Source organism: Mesoplodon densirostris, chromosome 17, assembly GCF_025265405.1.
Source record: "Mesoplodon densirostris isolate mMesDen1 chromosome 17, mMesDen1 primary haplotype, whole genome shotgun sequence".
Classification (NCBI taxonomy): domain Eukaryota; kingdom Metazoa; phylum Chordata; class Mammalia; order Artiodactyla; family Ziphiidae; genus Mesoplodon; species Mesoplodon densirostris.
The window spans coordinates 5,540,965-5,557,832 of NC_082677.1; the positions used below are offsets into that span (position 1 = coordinate 5,540,965).

General features: G+C 50.5%; 1 protein-coding gene across 3 annotated transcripts in view; it reads right to left on the bottom strand.

The window, feature by feature from the left end:
• Positions 1-1,608: 1,608 nt before the first annotated feature.
• FLT1 (fms related receptor tyrosine kinase 1) overlaps positions 1,609-16,868 on the bottom strand; it is a 177,545-nt gene continuing 162,285 nt past the window's right edge. Inside the window, exons 16-20 of one of the 3 annotated variants that reach the window (XM_060080179.1) lie at positions 12,554-12,659; positions 12,133-12,275; positions 10,175-10,259; positions 8,516-8,610; positions 1,609-5,702 (exon numbers count right to left, since the gene is read on the bottom strand). In XM_060080179.1, the coding sequence (XP_059936162.1) occupies positions 5,501-5,702; positions 8,516-8,610; positions 10,175-10,259; positions 12,133-12,275; positions 12,554-12,659 (631 nt within the window). In that variant the 3' untranslated portion in view covers positions 1,609-5,500. The remainder of the gene's footprint in view (positions 5,703-8,515; positions 8,611-10,174; positions 10,260-12,132; positions 12,276-12,553; positions 12,660-16,868) is intronic. The other 2 variants (XM_060080177.1, XM_060080178.1) reach the window with 2 other exon arrangements.

Consider the following 16,868-nt stretch of genomic DNA (forward strand, 5'->3'; position numbering starts at 1 on the left):
AGGGGGTTGGCACGGGGAAGTGAGGAAAGACAGTTGGGAATTTGGTCTGGAGCCTGTTTAAGATGTTTAGTACACGTTTGTTCTGGTTTTTTACTGTTTTGTGACGACGGGCCGTAAACTTCAGTGGCGTAAAACAACCCCCATTTTAACTCATGGATTCCGTGGGTCAGGAATTAGGACAGGGCACAGCAGGGATGGCTTAGCTCTACCCATTATGTTGGACCTCAGCAGGGAAAACTCCAGTGCCAGGGGGACGGGGGCTGCAATCACCCGACCTGGCACCTGAACTGAAGGTCATGAACTGGACTCAGCTGGGGCCAGTCAATGGAGGCACCAACTCGTGGCCTCTCCGTGAGGCTTAGGCTTCTCCAGCTCTGGCTACTGCGTGTCTGGTGGGACCGGTTGGAGAATGAGTGACCTCGGGTGGAGGCTGCATGATCTTTTCTGACCTGGCCTCGGAATCATGCAGGGTCACTTCTGGCACATTCTGTTGCTGACGAGTCACAAAGCCCGCTCTGATTCCAGGGGAGAGGAATTGGATGGGGAAGTGACAAGGACGCTGCCAAAGCTCATGTGGGATGGGAGGTATTGTTGCAGCTATTTTTTGGAAAATACAATCTGCTCCAGCATCAAGAGATGTTGGTTTAGCACTCACATAAGAGTTTGGAGGTTAGGGGGAGAGATCTGGCCTATACATGTAATTTGCAAGTCATTATCATATAGATGTCATTTCAAGCCTTGAGGTTGATTGAGAGCATGAAGAGAGTTAGTATAGACTGAGAAGCAGAAAGGTCCAGGGGCAGAGCCCTGGGGTTCCTGGAACACTGTTCAAGGATCAGAGAAAAGAAAGCCAGTATGAGGCAGAAATGACCAGTGAGGTGGGAAGAAAAATCTGTGATGTCCTAGAATCAAGGTGTTTCCAGGAATAAGGGTCAAGGTGTTAAGACGGAGACTGAAAATGGCCACTGAGTTGAGCGACATGGCGTCCTGGATAAGCTCCCCATGGGGCAGCTCCTTTTCAGTGAGTGGGAGGACAGGAACCAGAAACAGCTCTTTCAAGGAATTTTGCCGTGAAGAGGAAAAGAGAAATGGGGTGGTAGCTGGAGGGGAAAAGCAGGGATGGAGGGTTTTTGGTTTTGCCAGATGGGAGAGGTACTAGCGTGTTCGTGTGATCCAGTGGAAAAGGGAAGACGGGCAGGGGTGAGTGGTGGTGAGTTGCTGGAGCAATGGCCTTGGGGAGAGGGAGGGGCTGCGTGTACCCCAGGTGCTCTGAGTCGGGAGGGCAGAGTGGGTGCAGCTGCTGGTAGGTGGGCAGATGTGATGGGAGTTTGAAGTTCTCGTGACTCCTCCGGTTGTCCCATTGATGTGAAGGGTATACTGATGGTGCCTGTTGCATTGGGTTGCTTTGAAAATTAAATGCATTTATTTCTCTAAACCACTTGGAATAGTTCCTGGCACATACAATTCAGTTGCTGTGTTTGAGTCTAAGCCCTTACTCTTTTTAAAATGGGTTTTTCCTCTCTGAAAAGTTGTGGTAATCAATCAGGGTTTTTTTTCATTTTAATAATCCTTTATTGAAGAAAAGCATACACACACGCGTTTGCACGTAAGGGTACAGCTCAGTGAATGATCATGAAGTGAACGTACCTATTTACCACACCCAGATCAAGAAATAGAACATCAGTGGCATCTAGTGGGTTTGGGGGGTTACTTTGTTTTGTTTTCTCTCTTAAATGTCTTTAGTTCAAAAAACAGAAGGCTATAGTCATTCCTGTGTTGGGACCCAGGATATTTCTGAAATATTTCCTGGCCTGTTGAAATCCGAAAGTCTGCTAATACGTTTAACACTGAGAAGTCCAATAAACCTTACTGGGCTATCCTGCTGCTGGACGAAAGAAAAAACTCAGTTCCCAAATGTACAATAAGTTTCTAGAGTCATGAGAAAACGTCTAAACGATGACGTGACACCAATTCCTTGAGCATTCTTCAAATCCTTTGCCTAAATTAGTGACTATTGTGTTAAGAAAACCAGTAACATTTTTAAAGGATTTCAGATTCTCGAAGATAAAATGCTTCTTGCCCTCTTCAGCTAATAACCACAAATTTATTGAGATTAGTCATTCATTTACCCCTTTTTCTCGCCTTGTCCCAAAAAAAGTAGGCCTGTTTTCCCTGCAAGTGTTTCTCCAATCTGGTTTGCTCATGATGTTATTAGGACGGTGATGATATGACCGCTTTCTACGACAGTGTGTTGGTCACTTGTTCTGTGTCTATCAGTGATTACCTGAATGGTTCCTCTTTCTAGGATGTGATGATCCACAAAACAAAGTTGAAGAATACGTAGCTAGTGTCCTTTTCTTAGGGAAGCTCTCGTGTCTTTGCCTAGTTATTTCATATGGTTCCCAGCACACAACCTCTAATACACAAATATACACCCACACGCATGTGCACACACACACACACACACATTCTGTGATTATGGTAATGTTAGTGTTCGGGAAAGCCTGCCTCTTTTAATTGAGGGGACTTTGGTCTGCAGCCAGCACTCGCGCTGTCTGTACATTTTCCTTGTGATCGTTTTCATTTTATATTTTGATGTTGATTTACTGTTCGCAGTGTCTCGATTGTTCAGAGCAGCCATCTGTGGACTGGTAGAAGTTCCGTGCCTCGTCTTCAGTGGCGCTCGCTTTCTGTTTCTTGTGCCGGATTAGTAATTGGTATTTCATGAGCTCTCCCAGAGCACCTGTCCACTCCCCCGCCCAGGGAAACCAAGACCCCTTTTTTCATTTATACGCAAAATGGAAAATATATGGATGTTTTTGTAAGTTAATTTTATTATATGAAGATAGCATACAAAGTACATTCATAGTGACTAGAGATGTAGGACGAGATTCTGTCTTACTTATATATCTGCAGCATATATTCTTGGTTTGTATAAAAGTAACTTTAAAATTCCAGTTTCCTTAAATAGTTCTGCACAAAACACACACACACACACACACACACACACACACAAATATACATATAGTTACTACCACTGTCGGTCAAAGACACGCTCCTTTGATCAGTTAAAAGGGGCCGACATGTGGTTGTTTCCTGTGTGGCATTCTTAGGGGCTGGGAAGCGAGGCGCAGCCAGAAGGCCGAGGTCACCTTCTCAGGGTTTGGACCCACTTGCTCCACGGGCCTGAGCGTCACTCTTAGACCAGCTAGATACCGGCTCGCGCGTGGTTCCCGTCCCCTCCTACCCATGCTGCTCCGTGTCCGTGATCTCACAAGTCCTGAGAGGGAGTGCTTGTCCCCTCACTGTTCAGGCCAGCCATTTCTGTTGGAAATGTCAAATGGGTCTAATAATACCATCAGTCCGCTAGTGATTGCATTTTCAGTGCTGTTTCAACGAACCCGTCTGGGACAAGCCCTTCACCACTGGATACACTCATTCCTCCCAGCTTCCAGTTTTCGTTCTATGTTAAAAGACTCCAGATAAAACCGGACTGATGGACAGACCCGAGTCTCTGAGGAAGCCGGATTAACATAGTCTAACGTGTTCTTTGTCTTTTGGAAAGATGGTATTACTAAGGCCTCTTAATGATTAAGAGTTAGATGATTGAAATCAAGACATTATATGTATAGCTAAGGTTTTTCTTTGTTTTCACTAACTGCTGGATCCTTAACTGATGTGAGAAAACAGGAGAATCGACTGTGGTCTTCTTGTAATTTCCCTGTTTGACCTCCTCCTGGTTACCTGATTTCTACGGTTGCCAGGGCTCACAGGTGCTCTTGGGCTTGTGAAGAAGAGGAGGAGGAAGGCGCCCCTCTCCTGGCCCTGGCCCGGTTCTGTCTGCACGTGGCTCTTGCTGGAGGCTGGCCAGAGGCTCCTCCAGCAGAGTCCCCGCCCCCGGAAGCAGCCGACTACGTCTTGCTGGGGACGTTCCAGCTCTCCCATCTCTTCATACGAAGAGCCTTGAAGCAAGACTGTGGGACACGGGGCAGGAAGCACAGGCCCGTCTATCGCTTCCGTCTCAGGTTCTAGAGTTAAGAAGGGAAGCGTCCTCTTCTCTTCCAGGAGCCGTGATTCCTTGTGGCCTGTCTGGCTCCAACTGGCCCCAGAAGGTGTGCACATCCTAAACACGCAGCATCACGCAGAGCCAGTGAGGGGTCCAGGGCCTCTGGACCCTGAGAAGTAGGCACCCTTTTGTACCCTGTCTCCCTATCTCCATCATCCTCAGACCCAAGGCAAGGCCCGAAGTAGATGAAAAGAGGCTTTTCTCCTATTGTCGGCTCATTAACTAGTATCCTGAGTCCCAATTCTAGAAGTATCTTGCATAAATTACATACCACCTTTTTCCTCAAGGAGCATAAAGTGCTTAGTAGACATTGGTCAATGCTCTTCTGTCTAAGAGGTGAGCGTGGGTAGGGTCTCCACCGAATAAGAAGGACACCTGGTTGACTTGTGTCCTCGGGTCGCCATGGTTTTCGGGAGTTGGTCTGGTTGGCGTGGAGATGGGGTTTTCACTCCGCCTTCTCTTTTTTTCTCCATCTATCCTAGTTTGGGTCTAGAGTAAACCTCCACGAGACTGTTTTCCTTCTCCTCAGCTTCCTTTTATAACTAACTGTACGAAACAGGTTAATACCAAAAACCGAGTTAAGTGTCTTGACTAGATGTTAATACTCCAGATGGACTCTGACAGTATCTTTGAAAACGTGGCGACCAGACTCACTGGGCTGAGCTTCCTGGGAGCGGCGCGTGGGGAGAGGCGACCCCCCCCACCCGGCACCCCCCGCCCCGCCCAGCTCAGGGGGCGGGGTCAGCGTGTCCTGCTGGGGGGCCGGCGCGGGGACGGGCTTGGCTTCGAGCTCCACTCAGCGCTGGAGACGAAAGCCGTGCCCCGTCTGGGAAGAGGCACAGAACCCGTCCCATAGCTGAGGTGGTGCAATGTGCTTGGTCGTTTCAAAAACTACGTTTGGCCTTTTTTGGCCTCCGCTCACCGCCCACCCCCTGACCTGTCTGCTTCCCAGCTGGTTCTCGAACGTGGACCCGGTGGCACTGTCCCCATCCCACTCCGTCCCTGCGCCCTGTCCTGTTCTCTTCCTCTCTCCCCTCCTCCTCCCAGGCCGTGTCAGCTGCTGCAGGGCCCCAGAGCCACGCCTTTGCAGCACAGGCCGGTGACAGGTGTGTGTCCTCATCCACCCGGAGCCCGGCGGGCCTGGGGTCCCGGAGAGGAGAGGCGAGTCCTGGGGCTGAGGAAGGCTTTCTCCTACCCTCTGAGTCCCGCGAGGGTTGGCAGTGGTGCTCTTGGCTTGTCACTATTCCTCTATCTGGGGTTACATTCTTGTTAGTCAAAAGAGACAAAGCACTATTAACAGTCACACAAAAGCCGCTGGCTTCTGTGGAAAGAAAAAGGTGTCGATTTATATATGCATAATACTGGCAGAAGCTACTTTTCTTGGGGTATAAATACACACGTGGTTCTAGAAAGAAGCCTGTGCTGAGTGGGGCTCTAGACGGGTGCGGTGGAGTACGGGACCACGGAGTTGTAGTCCGGCGGGGGGGAGCAGCACGAAATCTTCCTCTCCAGCTCCGAGGGGTCATAGGTGAATCTGCGCCGGCCTCTGCTGAGGTGCCCACAGCTGGCATGGCAGAACGCGGGTCTGCTGAGGTCAGAAAGGCCCGACTCCTTACTTGTACTGGTTACTCTCAAGCTAAAGAAAGAAAAGAAAGGAAAAAAATCAACCGTACAAAGTTGATTTCTTGAGCACACTCAAGTCCACCCCTTGGTGGGTCGTTTGCTCATAGCCGCCCTGGGGTTCATGGCTGTGGAGTCCCACCTCGCCCTCTGCCCGGGTCTCTGGAGCTGCGCACAGCCTCTCTGCCACCAGCTGGGGGTCATTCCGCCGGCGGGCCGGGGCCGAGGGTAGCATTAGTTAAGGCAAACCCAGAACTGCTGGTGGAAAATAGCCCGCAGGCTTGGGTCCAGCCCTCCCCTACTCCTGTGATTGGCTCAGAGACGCTCCCCAGCCCCGTAAATATTCAAGTCGAATCCCTAGAACCTGTGAATAGCACTTTACACGGCAAGATCTGCGATTGAGCTAAAGGATTTGCGGAGGCGGCGCCTGGCCTGCGTCCCCCAGGTGGGCCTCAAGCACAATCACAAGCGTCCTTATAAGAGAGGCGGAGGTTGGGGGGGCGTCACGGCGCACGCAGGAGGGGCGGGAAGGTGGGGCCGAGGAGACTCGGGGTCAGCAGCACCGCTGGAGGAGGCGAGGCACGGTCCTCCCCGAGGCCTCCCGAGGGAGCGCAGCCCTGTGACACGTTGATCTTGGACGTCCGGCCTCCGGAACTCCTGTGTCGAGCCACCGAGTTTGTGGAAGTTTGCTACAGCCGCCTGGAGAAACTACTAGAACGTCCTACAGAAAGGTGAGCCCAGCCGTCCGTCTCCCTCTCCTGTTTGTGCTCCAGAGGAGAGGCGTGTCCAGTTAGGGCGGTGTATCACGGCAAGGGTGACGGGGGAGGGGACTGGCTGCTGGCTTCCGTGCGTCGCGTGGAGCCCAGGACGCCGCGCCGGGCATCGGAGCTTCTCTTGTCCTCCCGTGTTTGGTGGGCTTAACAGCTGGGATGCGAATGAGAACCCCGGGAGCCACGACGTTGTTTGATTGGCTCTGCATTAGCGCGCCCAGCCTTTGATCCATGTTCTACATTTTAGTCTCCGAGTAGAGGGTGCTATGGGTGGTTTTCCTTTTTTCACACAGGAAAGTGTTTCAAAGTGTTTCTGGAAGTGTTTTAAAGCAGGAAACAAAAGCGCGTGGGTCCCGCTTCTCCCCTCACTCCCCGCGGTGTCCCCTGAGCTGCCCGGCACGCGGCTCTGGGCCCCTGGGGGGGGCGCCGCAGAGGACACGCGTGCGCAGGTGTTCGGCCCCAACGTTCCCGGCCCTCCAGCTCCCTGGGGTTGATGCGCTGTGGGCCCCATCGCTCAGAGGCGTCTGTGGCCACCCTTTGACTTACTTGGATCAGGGCCAGCAAACTAGCCGTGCGCTGGCCACCTGTTTGTGTTTTGTTTGTTTTAAGCAACAGATTTATTGACATATAACTTATTATGCGATTTACCTATTTAAAGCATGTAGCCCAATGGTTGTTATATTCACAGATGGCTATTCTGGGCATTTCATATACATGGAATCGTACTGTTTCGTGACCGGCTCTTTTCACTTAACTCAAGGTTCATCCATGTTGTAGCGTGTATCGGTACCTCATACTTTTGATTGACAAATCTCCTTCTATTGTACAGATATATGCATTTTAGTTATCCATTCGCCAACTGATAGACATTCGAGTTGTTTCTTCCTTTGGTTATTATGAATAATGCTGCTATGAACATTTGTTGACGTAAGTTTTCATTTCCGTGGGGTATATACCTACGGAGTTGAACTGCTGGTTCCTAGACTTAACTCTATTTAGCCTTCTGAGGAACTGCTAGACTGTTTTCCAAAGTGGCTGCACTGTTTCATGTTCCTACCAGCGAGCATACAGGGCTCTAATTGCTCCATCTCCCCGCCAGCACTGACTCTGATTCCAGCCATGCGGGCAGGCGGGCAGGGTTGTCTCACGTGCCTTGCATCTCCCCGATGACTAATGAGGTTAAGCATATTTTCCTGTGCTCCCTGGCCGCGGCTGCCTGCTTCTGTAGGGAGAGGTGGCCGGACACAGCTGCAGCTCCTTGCTCGTGTACCGTGGACGGCTGCTTCTGTAAGTGGCAGAGGTGAGCCGCTGTTTACCCTCTGGCTCTTTAAGTCAGCAGAGCCCTGATTTAGGTAAAAGGGGAGCAGAACGGTTCCGCCTGCGGGTGAGTCAGGGGCAGGCGTTTGAACCGGGAAGGGAAGGCAAGCCTGGTAGGCCCGGCCTTGCCCTGTCCAGCACTGTCCCTGAGCAGAGACGAGCACCGAGGGAAGCAGGGCCCTGGAAGGTCCAGCGAGAGCCCAGGTTTTCCGACGGCGTTGCCACTGGCCGCTGTGTGGAGGAAGGAACGCCAGGGTCCGCAGGACATGAGCACTCCCTTGGAAGGGTTGGGGTGTCAGGAGGGCGAGTCTTAGGACTGGACGGCAGTAGTTGGGCCCTTCCTGTGCCGCTGCTACCGGCCCGGGATGGTGAGGGGTGCGCGTCCCCTCCCCGCCCCTGTGAGCAGGTCTCCCTCTGACTGCGCACTGTTGACAGTTGGAGACATCGGGCTCCTTTCCCCCGAGGGGCTGTGCTTCATGGGCTTGGACTGCCTGTCCTTGCCCGTGAAGCAAGTTCTGTTTTCTCTTAAATCCCAGTCTTCCTTCCCAGAACATGGCGCTCAGGTGTCTGATTTTATGCCCTCTTTCCTGTCCTTCTGGGGAGGAAAAAGTGCTTTCTGCACGGCCTGGACACTACGGTCTAGGACGGCAGGTAGCCCTCAAGTATCGCCATGAAACCCCCTCCCCCGGCATCTTCCTTCTCGCCCCTCCGGGAACTGGTCAAAGCCCCCCAGCGTCCTTACTCAGTCTTCAGTGAGGCCTTGGGTTTACTCTCGGCCCAGGTGAAGCGCTTTAGCAAGGGAGAGGCCAGCAGGGTGCCACTGTCCAGCTGGTAGTCCTGAAGGGGAGAAGGAAAAGGTTACACCTCTTGCTTGACCTGGAGGGGCCCATGCCAATCGGGGTGTGATGCTGGGATGCGCATCTAAGGTCACTCCAGGCTCTGGCCTCATCTTCCACACTCCCTGCCTGTGAAGACACAGCATTGTCTCCATATCGGCAAGTCTGAACTTTGTCAGTCACAAGAAATCCCTGTGCCCAGTGACTGAGGCCCTTTCTCCTGACGGTGAAGAAAGCAAATGTAAACAAAAGGGAAAACTGCGGGTACCAGGTGAGCGTTTTTCCTAGTCAACTTTTATGCAAATGATTGCTTAAATATATTAAGGATGGTTGGGCGGACGACTTGGCAATGATATGTAAAGACTCTGAGAAATTATAAAGAAATTATAAAGACCCGGTTTAATTTTTCTTGAAGATTCTACAGAATTTTTAGGCCCTCCTGTGTGATGGTTTCCAGCCATTCTGTTTCCTTGTTGGTTCGTATTTAGCACTGAGTTTTATGCAGGGTCCTCCTGACTGTTAACACGGCGTTTCCGGTGAGTGGACCCGACACGTGGTTGCTGCCACCCTGAGTCCCCCCGTGGCTCTGTGTCCTTAACTATCCGTCAGTAAAGGAGCCTCAGCAAGGGGCCTGCCCCAGTTCCCGAGGTACTCAGGTGGGCAGGGCTGAGGGTCAAAGAAGCCTTCCATGTTTTGTTTTATATCGTTTCCTTGGACTTAAAACCAGTGTCTCTAAGCAGCAAACCAAAATTTCCAGCCACTTTGCCTTTGTATTCACCAGCTTATTTGTAATTTTTTTTTTGGTGTTTAAATAATCTTTTCCTCTTTCTCTGGTGTGTTTGGAAGGTTTTGGTGTTTTTCAGCGGTGACTGTGCTAGGTCTCAAGGCCACGCTGTTTGTGGTCATCACCTTCACACCACAGTAGGTTTTATAGGCCTTTGTTGGGTCACGACTCCATGAGCGGCCCTGAGATGCAGCGGCGGCCGTGTCTCTTGTCCAGCCCTCCTTCTCCTCCCCTTATTCTCTCAGCCCCACATCCCAGATCTTTTAAAGGGACAAGCTGGTTGAGGCCTCTTGTTTGCTGGGCTGTACGGATCACTTTGCCCTGCGTGGTTGGGTGGGAACAGGGCTGTTCAGCTCTGGAACCTTCGTGGGAGGAAGCAGAGGCCTAGGAGGTTCTTCCAGGATCTCAGAGCTGCTCGTGGGAGAAGGCTCTCTGTCGCACCACGAAGGTGCGGCCACTCACACAGCTTTGAGTTCCTCTAATGCTCTGAAAGCAAGGTTCCATCACTGATGGCCAAGAAGCTAGAAACACACAGTGAGGTTTCCTAGGGGACTGAGTTACGCCCAGGCAAGGACATGGGCCCTGGAGTGAATCCTGGCTCATCTTCAAACTACAGAATTACTTTCAAATTAGCTCTGTGTATTCTATGTCTTGTTCTCAGCCCCCCTGAAATGGTCATTCCAGCCACTACTGATTACTGGCCCCCGTAGACCTAGAGCCACCAGACGACCGGAGTTTGTGTTTGGATGGGGTGCCTGAGTAGGTTACTTCCGTTACTTACGTCAAGCATGGAGGTGGCATTTGGTGAAAGTTCTTCAAAGGTTTTGATTTTTTCCAGGCTGATGAAATTGAAAGCATTTACATATCTAAAGAAGAAGCAGAAAGAATAATCAAGACAGGAAAATGCATCCAGTGTTGATTAGTCAGGAGACCATGGGCACCACATCCCAGCTGAGGTGAACCCAGATACTAGGAGTCACCTCATCCCTCTTGAGGCTGCAATTCTCTGGCTGTTTCCCTGGGAATCCGGACAGTGGTGCTACTTTCTCCCGTGGTTGGTAATCCACGTTGCATAGTTTTGGGCAAAACCCCAGAGGGACCCTTGAGAGACGTGGTAGTGGTCAGGCCTCTGGTCCCCCGTGGAACCAGATGGTGTCGGGCTGAGAAGAGACCTGAGTCGTCATCTGGTCTAAACACCCATGTTACAAAGAAATGGGAAATGATGCCCAGAGAGGTGATGTGGCTTCATCGTGTACAGCTGCTACTTCTGAAAGGACATGACCCGTCAGGGTCACACAGCTGATTCAGTGGCATAATCAAGCACCAGGGCTAGTCTTGTGTATCCAGTTTTGCGATCACAGATCGGGAGGAAGGGTTGGTATTTGGATGAGCTCCCTGTGACTGCCTGCTGAGCTTTGGTTGATCTGTTAGGAGGGGCCGGCAGAGGGACCCACTGTGCGCCCCCTCACCTGAGGCCCTGTCACCACTGAGAAGGCCCCATCTCTTAGGCAAGCTCCCTATTGGGCCCAAGGCTAAGCAACAGACTGGAAGGGCCCGTGTAACTTTGACACCTTCCTCCCCAGGTCTGACCCAATCCGCCCCTGCTAATTTATTTAATCCACGCTTACTTTTCTCATCTTTAAAACAATGGATGACTCATCTGGGCTGGTTGTGAAGTATGAATCGTGCCGCTGACCTGTGACCCAGTGCCGCAAATCTGGGCCGGCCACTGGACTTCTTCCAGGCCTATCCCAGACCATCCGTCTTTCCAGCTCTTCCCTAGTCACCTGCCAAGCTTGGCTGAGCTGAGGTTGGAGCCCTAGGAGTGTACCGACTGCAGACAAAAATGCTAGAAGGCCCACAGGATGGTCTAAAAGTCCTGAAACGAGTCCTGACTACACGGGGACAGGGAGGGAGTGTCAGAACACCTGGGTTAGAAGTGCTATTCTGCGGCTTTCGAGCCGCACAGTTTTGGCGAGCTGTCCTCTATGGAGCTTTAATGTCCCCACTTGTATAACAGGAATACTTCATAGGATTGGTTTGAGCATTAAAGGAGGTGATGTATGCAAACAGCCCAGCATGGTGCCAGCCCACACAGCACGTGTCTAACCATCAGCACTGAGTGTGTGTGACACACGTGTCACTGCTGGGACTGAGGTGCTGACCCCACCCAGCACGGCTGCTCAGTACATCTTCCTTCCCTTACACCTTCTCCAATTTCCTCTAGGCTAACGAGAGGTACCTTAGTTTGTCAGGTAAGAAAACAAATCCAGTTTGTTGCATTTTATGGAAGGTATCATGAAAAAGGGTCAAGGTCATTGGGGGGAACAAAAGAGGAGTTCTTCTAGAATAAGATAGACTAAAGAAATGAAAGAAAATGCAAAGTGTTCTTGATTGGGTGATGCTTTTTAAAAAGGTACATTAGATATTGGGGGAAAATAATGGAAATTTGAAAATTTAATAGTATGAAGGGATTATCAATTTTCTTTGGTGTGATAATTTTTGGTGTGGTGGCACAGAAGAATATCCCTTACAAGATGTATTCCAAAGTATTTAGAGGGAAGGTGTTACAGTGCCTTATGCCCTTTTTCAAAAGGTTTGGCAAAAAGAAAAATACACACATACACACGTATAGAGTACATAGACAAAATAAGGTAAAATGTGTGTTTGGGTTTAGGAGGTGGGCTTTTTTTATGTTTGAAAATTTTAAAAATGAAGTTTGGGGAAGAAAGATCTTACCTGACATTATCAGAACTTCCTGAATTAAACTTTGGAGCAGAAATATCTTCCTTGAAGAAGTCCTCTGAGAAGGCAGGAGTTGAGTACGTAAACCCACTGTTTCCTGTCAGTATGGCATTGAGTGGGATGTAGTCTTTGCCATCCTAAAACACCAAAGACAGGTCTAGTCGCATGCTTTTCTACTTCAGCCTGTTTCTGTGGGACACTGTTTCAGTTCAACTATGTCATTTCCACAATCTTGATTGTGTTTGGGGAAGATAAGTCTGCACACACACGCCCACACACACCCACACCCCCCCACACACAGTGTTTTCCTTTACTGATGAGCTCAGCTATTAATAGCCATTAAAATAACAGACAAACAAGACACTCCCTTGACTTATATTGAAGGCATCTGGCCTGATATTCTAGATAAATTTACCTGTTGTACATTGGCTTGAAGCAAGTCGCCTAGTTTTTCCACAAGTTCTGCAAATCTTGGCCTTTCTTTTGGGTCTTTGTGCCAGCAGTCCAACATGATCTGGTAGCTGTTGGGTGAAAGCACAGCAGAGGTTGCTGGGGAGCAGTGGGGAGTACATAGACTGCCCTACACACTGGCCAAGGGATGGGTGTTGTCACGGGTATAAAGATGATGCTTCTCGTAGTATGTAGTGTTTGCTCCACTTTTAGATGTGGGTACGCAGCCACGACACATAAAAAGGCTGCTCGGGCCAGGTCCTGCTGGTAGTGGAAAACACGTCTACACAGGCAGACTCTCAAACCAACCCCCCGGAGCCCATGACGACCCAGGCTGCTGTGGGGAGGGCGTGCTGAGCTCTGAGTGAAGCCGAGCTGTCTGGGGGGAAACGCCAGTGGTCACTCGGCCATGAAGTATCATGTCCTCCCCTCACTGTGCAAAGCAGGACAGTGTCCTTAAAGGTGGGAAGTGGATATAGACACAAATATCCACGGGTGAATAGTCTGCAGTCTTAGGACCTTCTCAGGCTGGGATGAAGGCTGCCCTGGGCTCCTGCATGAGCACATGGGATGTCTCACCCCTCACAGTTGCCTTGTCGAGCTCAGCAGTGGAGGTGGGCAGGGGGAGGCACTGTGTACACGACCCACATCACTTCCAAAAGGTGGACGTCCACACAGAGTGTGGGGAGCTCCTCGGGCCGTATGCTAGTTCCTTCCGCGTGGCTGATGGCCCCACCCCCGGCATTTCAAAGTCACCATTACAGACTGGCCTCTCCCCACACAAGGCAAAAGCACAGGCTGGCTTCTGGATAGGAAACCATTTGTCTTAGTGTCCCAGAAGCCGACTCTTGTCCCGGGATTTAAATGTCAACAGGGTTCCTCTGTGATGCTCCTGACATTTTAGTCCGAAGGGTATCGGGCTCCTCTCTCAGTCACGTCTGCAGGGAGTGGAGGTCTCTACCTGCTCCTTCTGGGCAAACCACCTGCCAGGCATCTGTACACACACTGGCTTAAGGAGCTATTCTCTTTGCGCTCTTTGTTCTCCTCGAGATGTGGATTGTAAGTCGTCTCTTCTCTCGGGAGATCCCCTAGACTAGAGAGGACTCTGACCAGGTGGGATCAAAATCTGAATGGGCCTGGGCTCTGGATCTGGGTCAGAACCCGGCCGGGAGCCCTGCGCGGGCAGGGACCTCCTCTCCAGACCCCTCACCTAACCCAGGGCCTGCCTGTGCGCACTCGGCAAATGTCTGCTGAAGGAAGTCAGACTGAATCTCCTAGAGGAGAACATGCCGCTCCTTCCGTGAATCCCTGATTCCTCAGGCAGACTGCAGACACGGCTGGGACCTGGGCGCCGCCAGGATGCGCCCGAGGTGACGCGGCCTTGCTGTCACCTCTCAGAGGTGAGCCTGCAGGCGGCACCCACAGCCCCGAGCGTCTCTGAAGGCTGTCCCTAGTTTGTGTCAAAGTCTATGAGGTGGCTGACAGACAGGAAGAATATAGGAAGGTTAAAAAAAAAAAGAAAGAAAGAAAAGCAGAGTATCAGGAAGGATATAAAAATAACAGTGAAAAAAGGTGAAACTGCAGGCAGTGAACACGCACAGTGTATGCCATGATCTTGAGTCGTCTGACAGAGGCAGTGCTCTAAGCTTCCAGGCAGCTGGTGAAAGGAAGGAATAACCAGTTAAATGAGGCACATGAGCCGGAAGCTAACAATAAGCCAGCTACTTGGGAGAAGTACGGCTATTCCCAGAACTGAAATCTGAAAGGAGGTTCTTGTAGACACCTCGCAACTGCATCATTGTCATCCGGGTAATCACGACGTCGTGGGATGGTCTTGTGCATTGTCTTTCAATGCTGGCCAAAGTCTCAATGGCAAAAAATACCATTCAGTAAAAACAATTCTAAGAGGCAGAACAGTGCGGTGTGTGTGTCCAAAGGCTCCGATTTAACCCCAGGATAAAGTTCTAGGTACCCAAGGGGGTGGGAGCACCACCTGGTCTTCAGAACTTTCCACGGGCACTGGTCTTCACAAGCAAACTCTCCTCATAGTTGGCTGGTGGAGCTGAGGTCCTCCTTTCTGATAGGATATCTGCTTGCTGGGTACTTAAGTCTTTGTTTAGGGATGGACAGGAGTTCATACAGATCACATGTCTGAATTGCTAACTTTCCTCCATTTGTCCAAACTTCTGGGTCCAGACTCTTTTCCGAAGATAATTCTGGATCCCTCCCACCTGTGTCTCATCTACTGGACCTGTTTGACCTAAATCCCAGGGGCGGGCTGTGGGTTGACTTGTTCTAAGAGCAGTGAGGGCCCTTGGGTGAGTGTGCTATGTGGGCCGGTGTCAGGTACCACTGCATTGGGGCTCAACTTATAGACACCAAGGAGGCTGGGACTCTGGGCTGTCATCGCTGCTCTCTGGGGGACACAGGACAGGTCCCTTAACTCTCCCTGACGAGCAGCGCCTTAGAGTGAGGGCTCAAGGCACATGCTCCATCCAGGCAACCCGGGCCAGCCTGCTAGTGACCAAAGGGCTAGAGTAGCATAAGACAGTCCCCTGCGGATCTCATATTAAGGTCCGTTTACACATCTTACTAATTTATTGAGATAGGTACAAAAATGCACGCTACAGAGGCAGGTGGTCACGAGACTCGAGTCTGGGATCCTCATCCCAGGGGCATGGGCTGTGGCAGAGGCTGGCCTGTGTCTGCCTTACCTTGTCTAAGGCTCCCTTGCCTCTAGCAAGAAACAGATTTCTCAGAGGCCATTGGAAGAACAGTAAATACATACACAGATGTTCTATATCAAGGCAGCCAAAGCAAGAAAAGCTTGAACCAGGCAAAAAAAAAAAAAAAAAAGAGGTGGGGGGCTCCCCTGGTGGCACAGTGGTTGAGAGTCCGCCTGCCGATGCAGGGGACACGGGTTCGTGCCCCGGTCCGGGAGGATCCCACATGCCGCGGAGCCTGCGCGTCCGGAGCCTGTGCTCCGCAACGGGAGAGGCCACAGCAGTGAGAGGCCTGCGTACTGCAAAAAAAAAAAAAAAAAAAAAAAAGGAGGGGTGCTGAGAGTAGGGAGCATTTGGTCAAGCAGGGGCCCCAGGCTTATCCCGACCAGCATCACTTCACTGCTGAGAGGCAGCTGGTGGGGGAAATGCAAGGCCTGTGAGCAGGATTCTCCCAGGTGCCTCTCTGCTGAAACCAGCCGAAGGGACCACCTGCGACTCTTGCTGTTTTTTATTTTGATTCTTGGTTTCTGACTTCTGGTTTCCACTCCTCTTGCCTAAAACTCAGTGCAAATCATCTCAAACACCAAAGGGAAAGAAAAAAAAAATCAAAACATTCATTATTTCTTCCCTTATTGAAAGACATCTGATTAAACAGGCTCTGGGCGAGGAATGAGTGACTCACGTTAAACCGTTTTACATCACTAAGTAAACAGGTTGAATAAAGAGAAGAGACATCAGTTACACCCAACCCCACAGCCCTTCTAGAAAACAAGCCGGGGGTGAGGGGACTGTGCGAAAAGCCTCCTTTCCAAGCTATCACCCACGCTCCCAAGGGCACACGCCCACTGAGACCAAGTTCAGGTCACAGAGCCCTCGTTCTGAGAGCAGCCCTTCCTCCTCACCGGGGCCTTCCCGCTGCTGGAACAACAAGAAGGAAATGACTCCATCAGCTTTCAGACGCTGGAGGTTTGAATTCTGGACTTCTCAACAAACAGTTCACAAAGCTGCTTCTTTCTTTTTATAGTTTCTAAAATAAACTCCCTAGAACTGAGGAACCATCCTTCTTTCTATGGGCTGGGGTACAAGTGCTACCTTATATAAAGACTTGAAGGTTTGATAAAGTCCAAGTGAGTTTTGGGCCCAAAGTTGATGTGAGTTGTTTTGGACCGGAACCTGGATAAGAATTGGAAACACACCCTGCAGGTGTGTAGCGTGGTGTTGGGGGCTCTGGACTCAGACTCGGTTTGCTTAACTAATTGGCAAAGTGGCAAATCACTTAGGTGTCCTGTGCCTTGGTTTTCTCATCTGTAAGGCAGAGATAATAACAGCAGCCACTTTATAGGGTTGTTATGAGAATGAGGTAAATTAATAGGTTAAAGTGCTTAAGACAGTGCCTGATGCTTAATAAGCACTAAATAACTAATAAATATTAAATGCTGTTAATGACTGCAATTATTACTGTTAGTCACTGGGAACTTGCTCTTGTGATTTTCAGATTATATGAAAAGTCAAAGGAAATATTTAATTCAAAGCATGAGTGGACATATTAGAGAGACA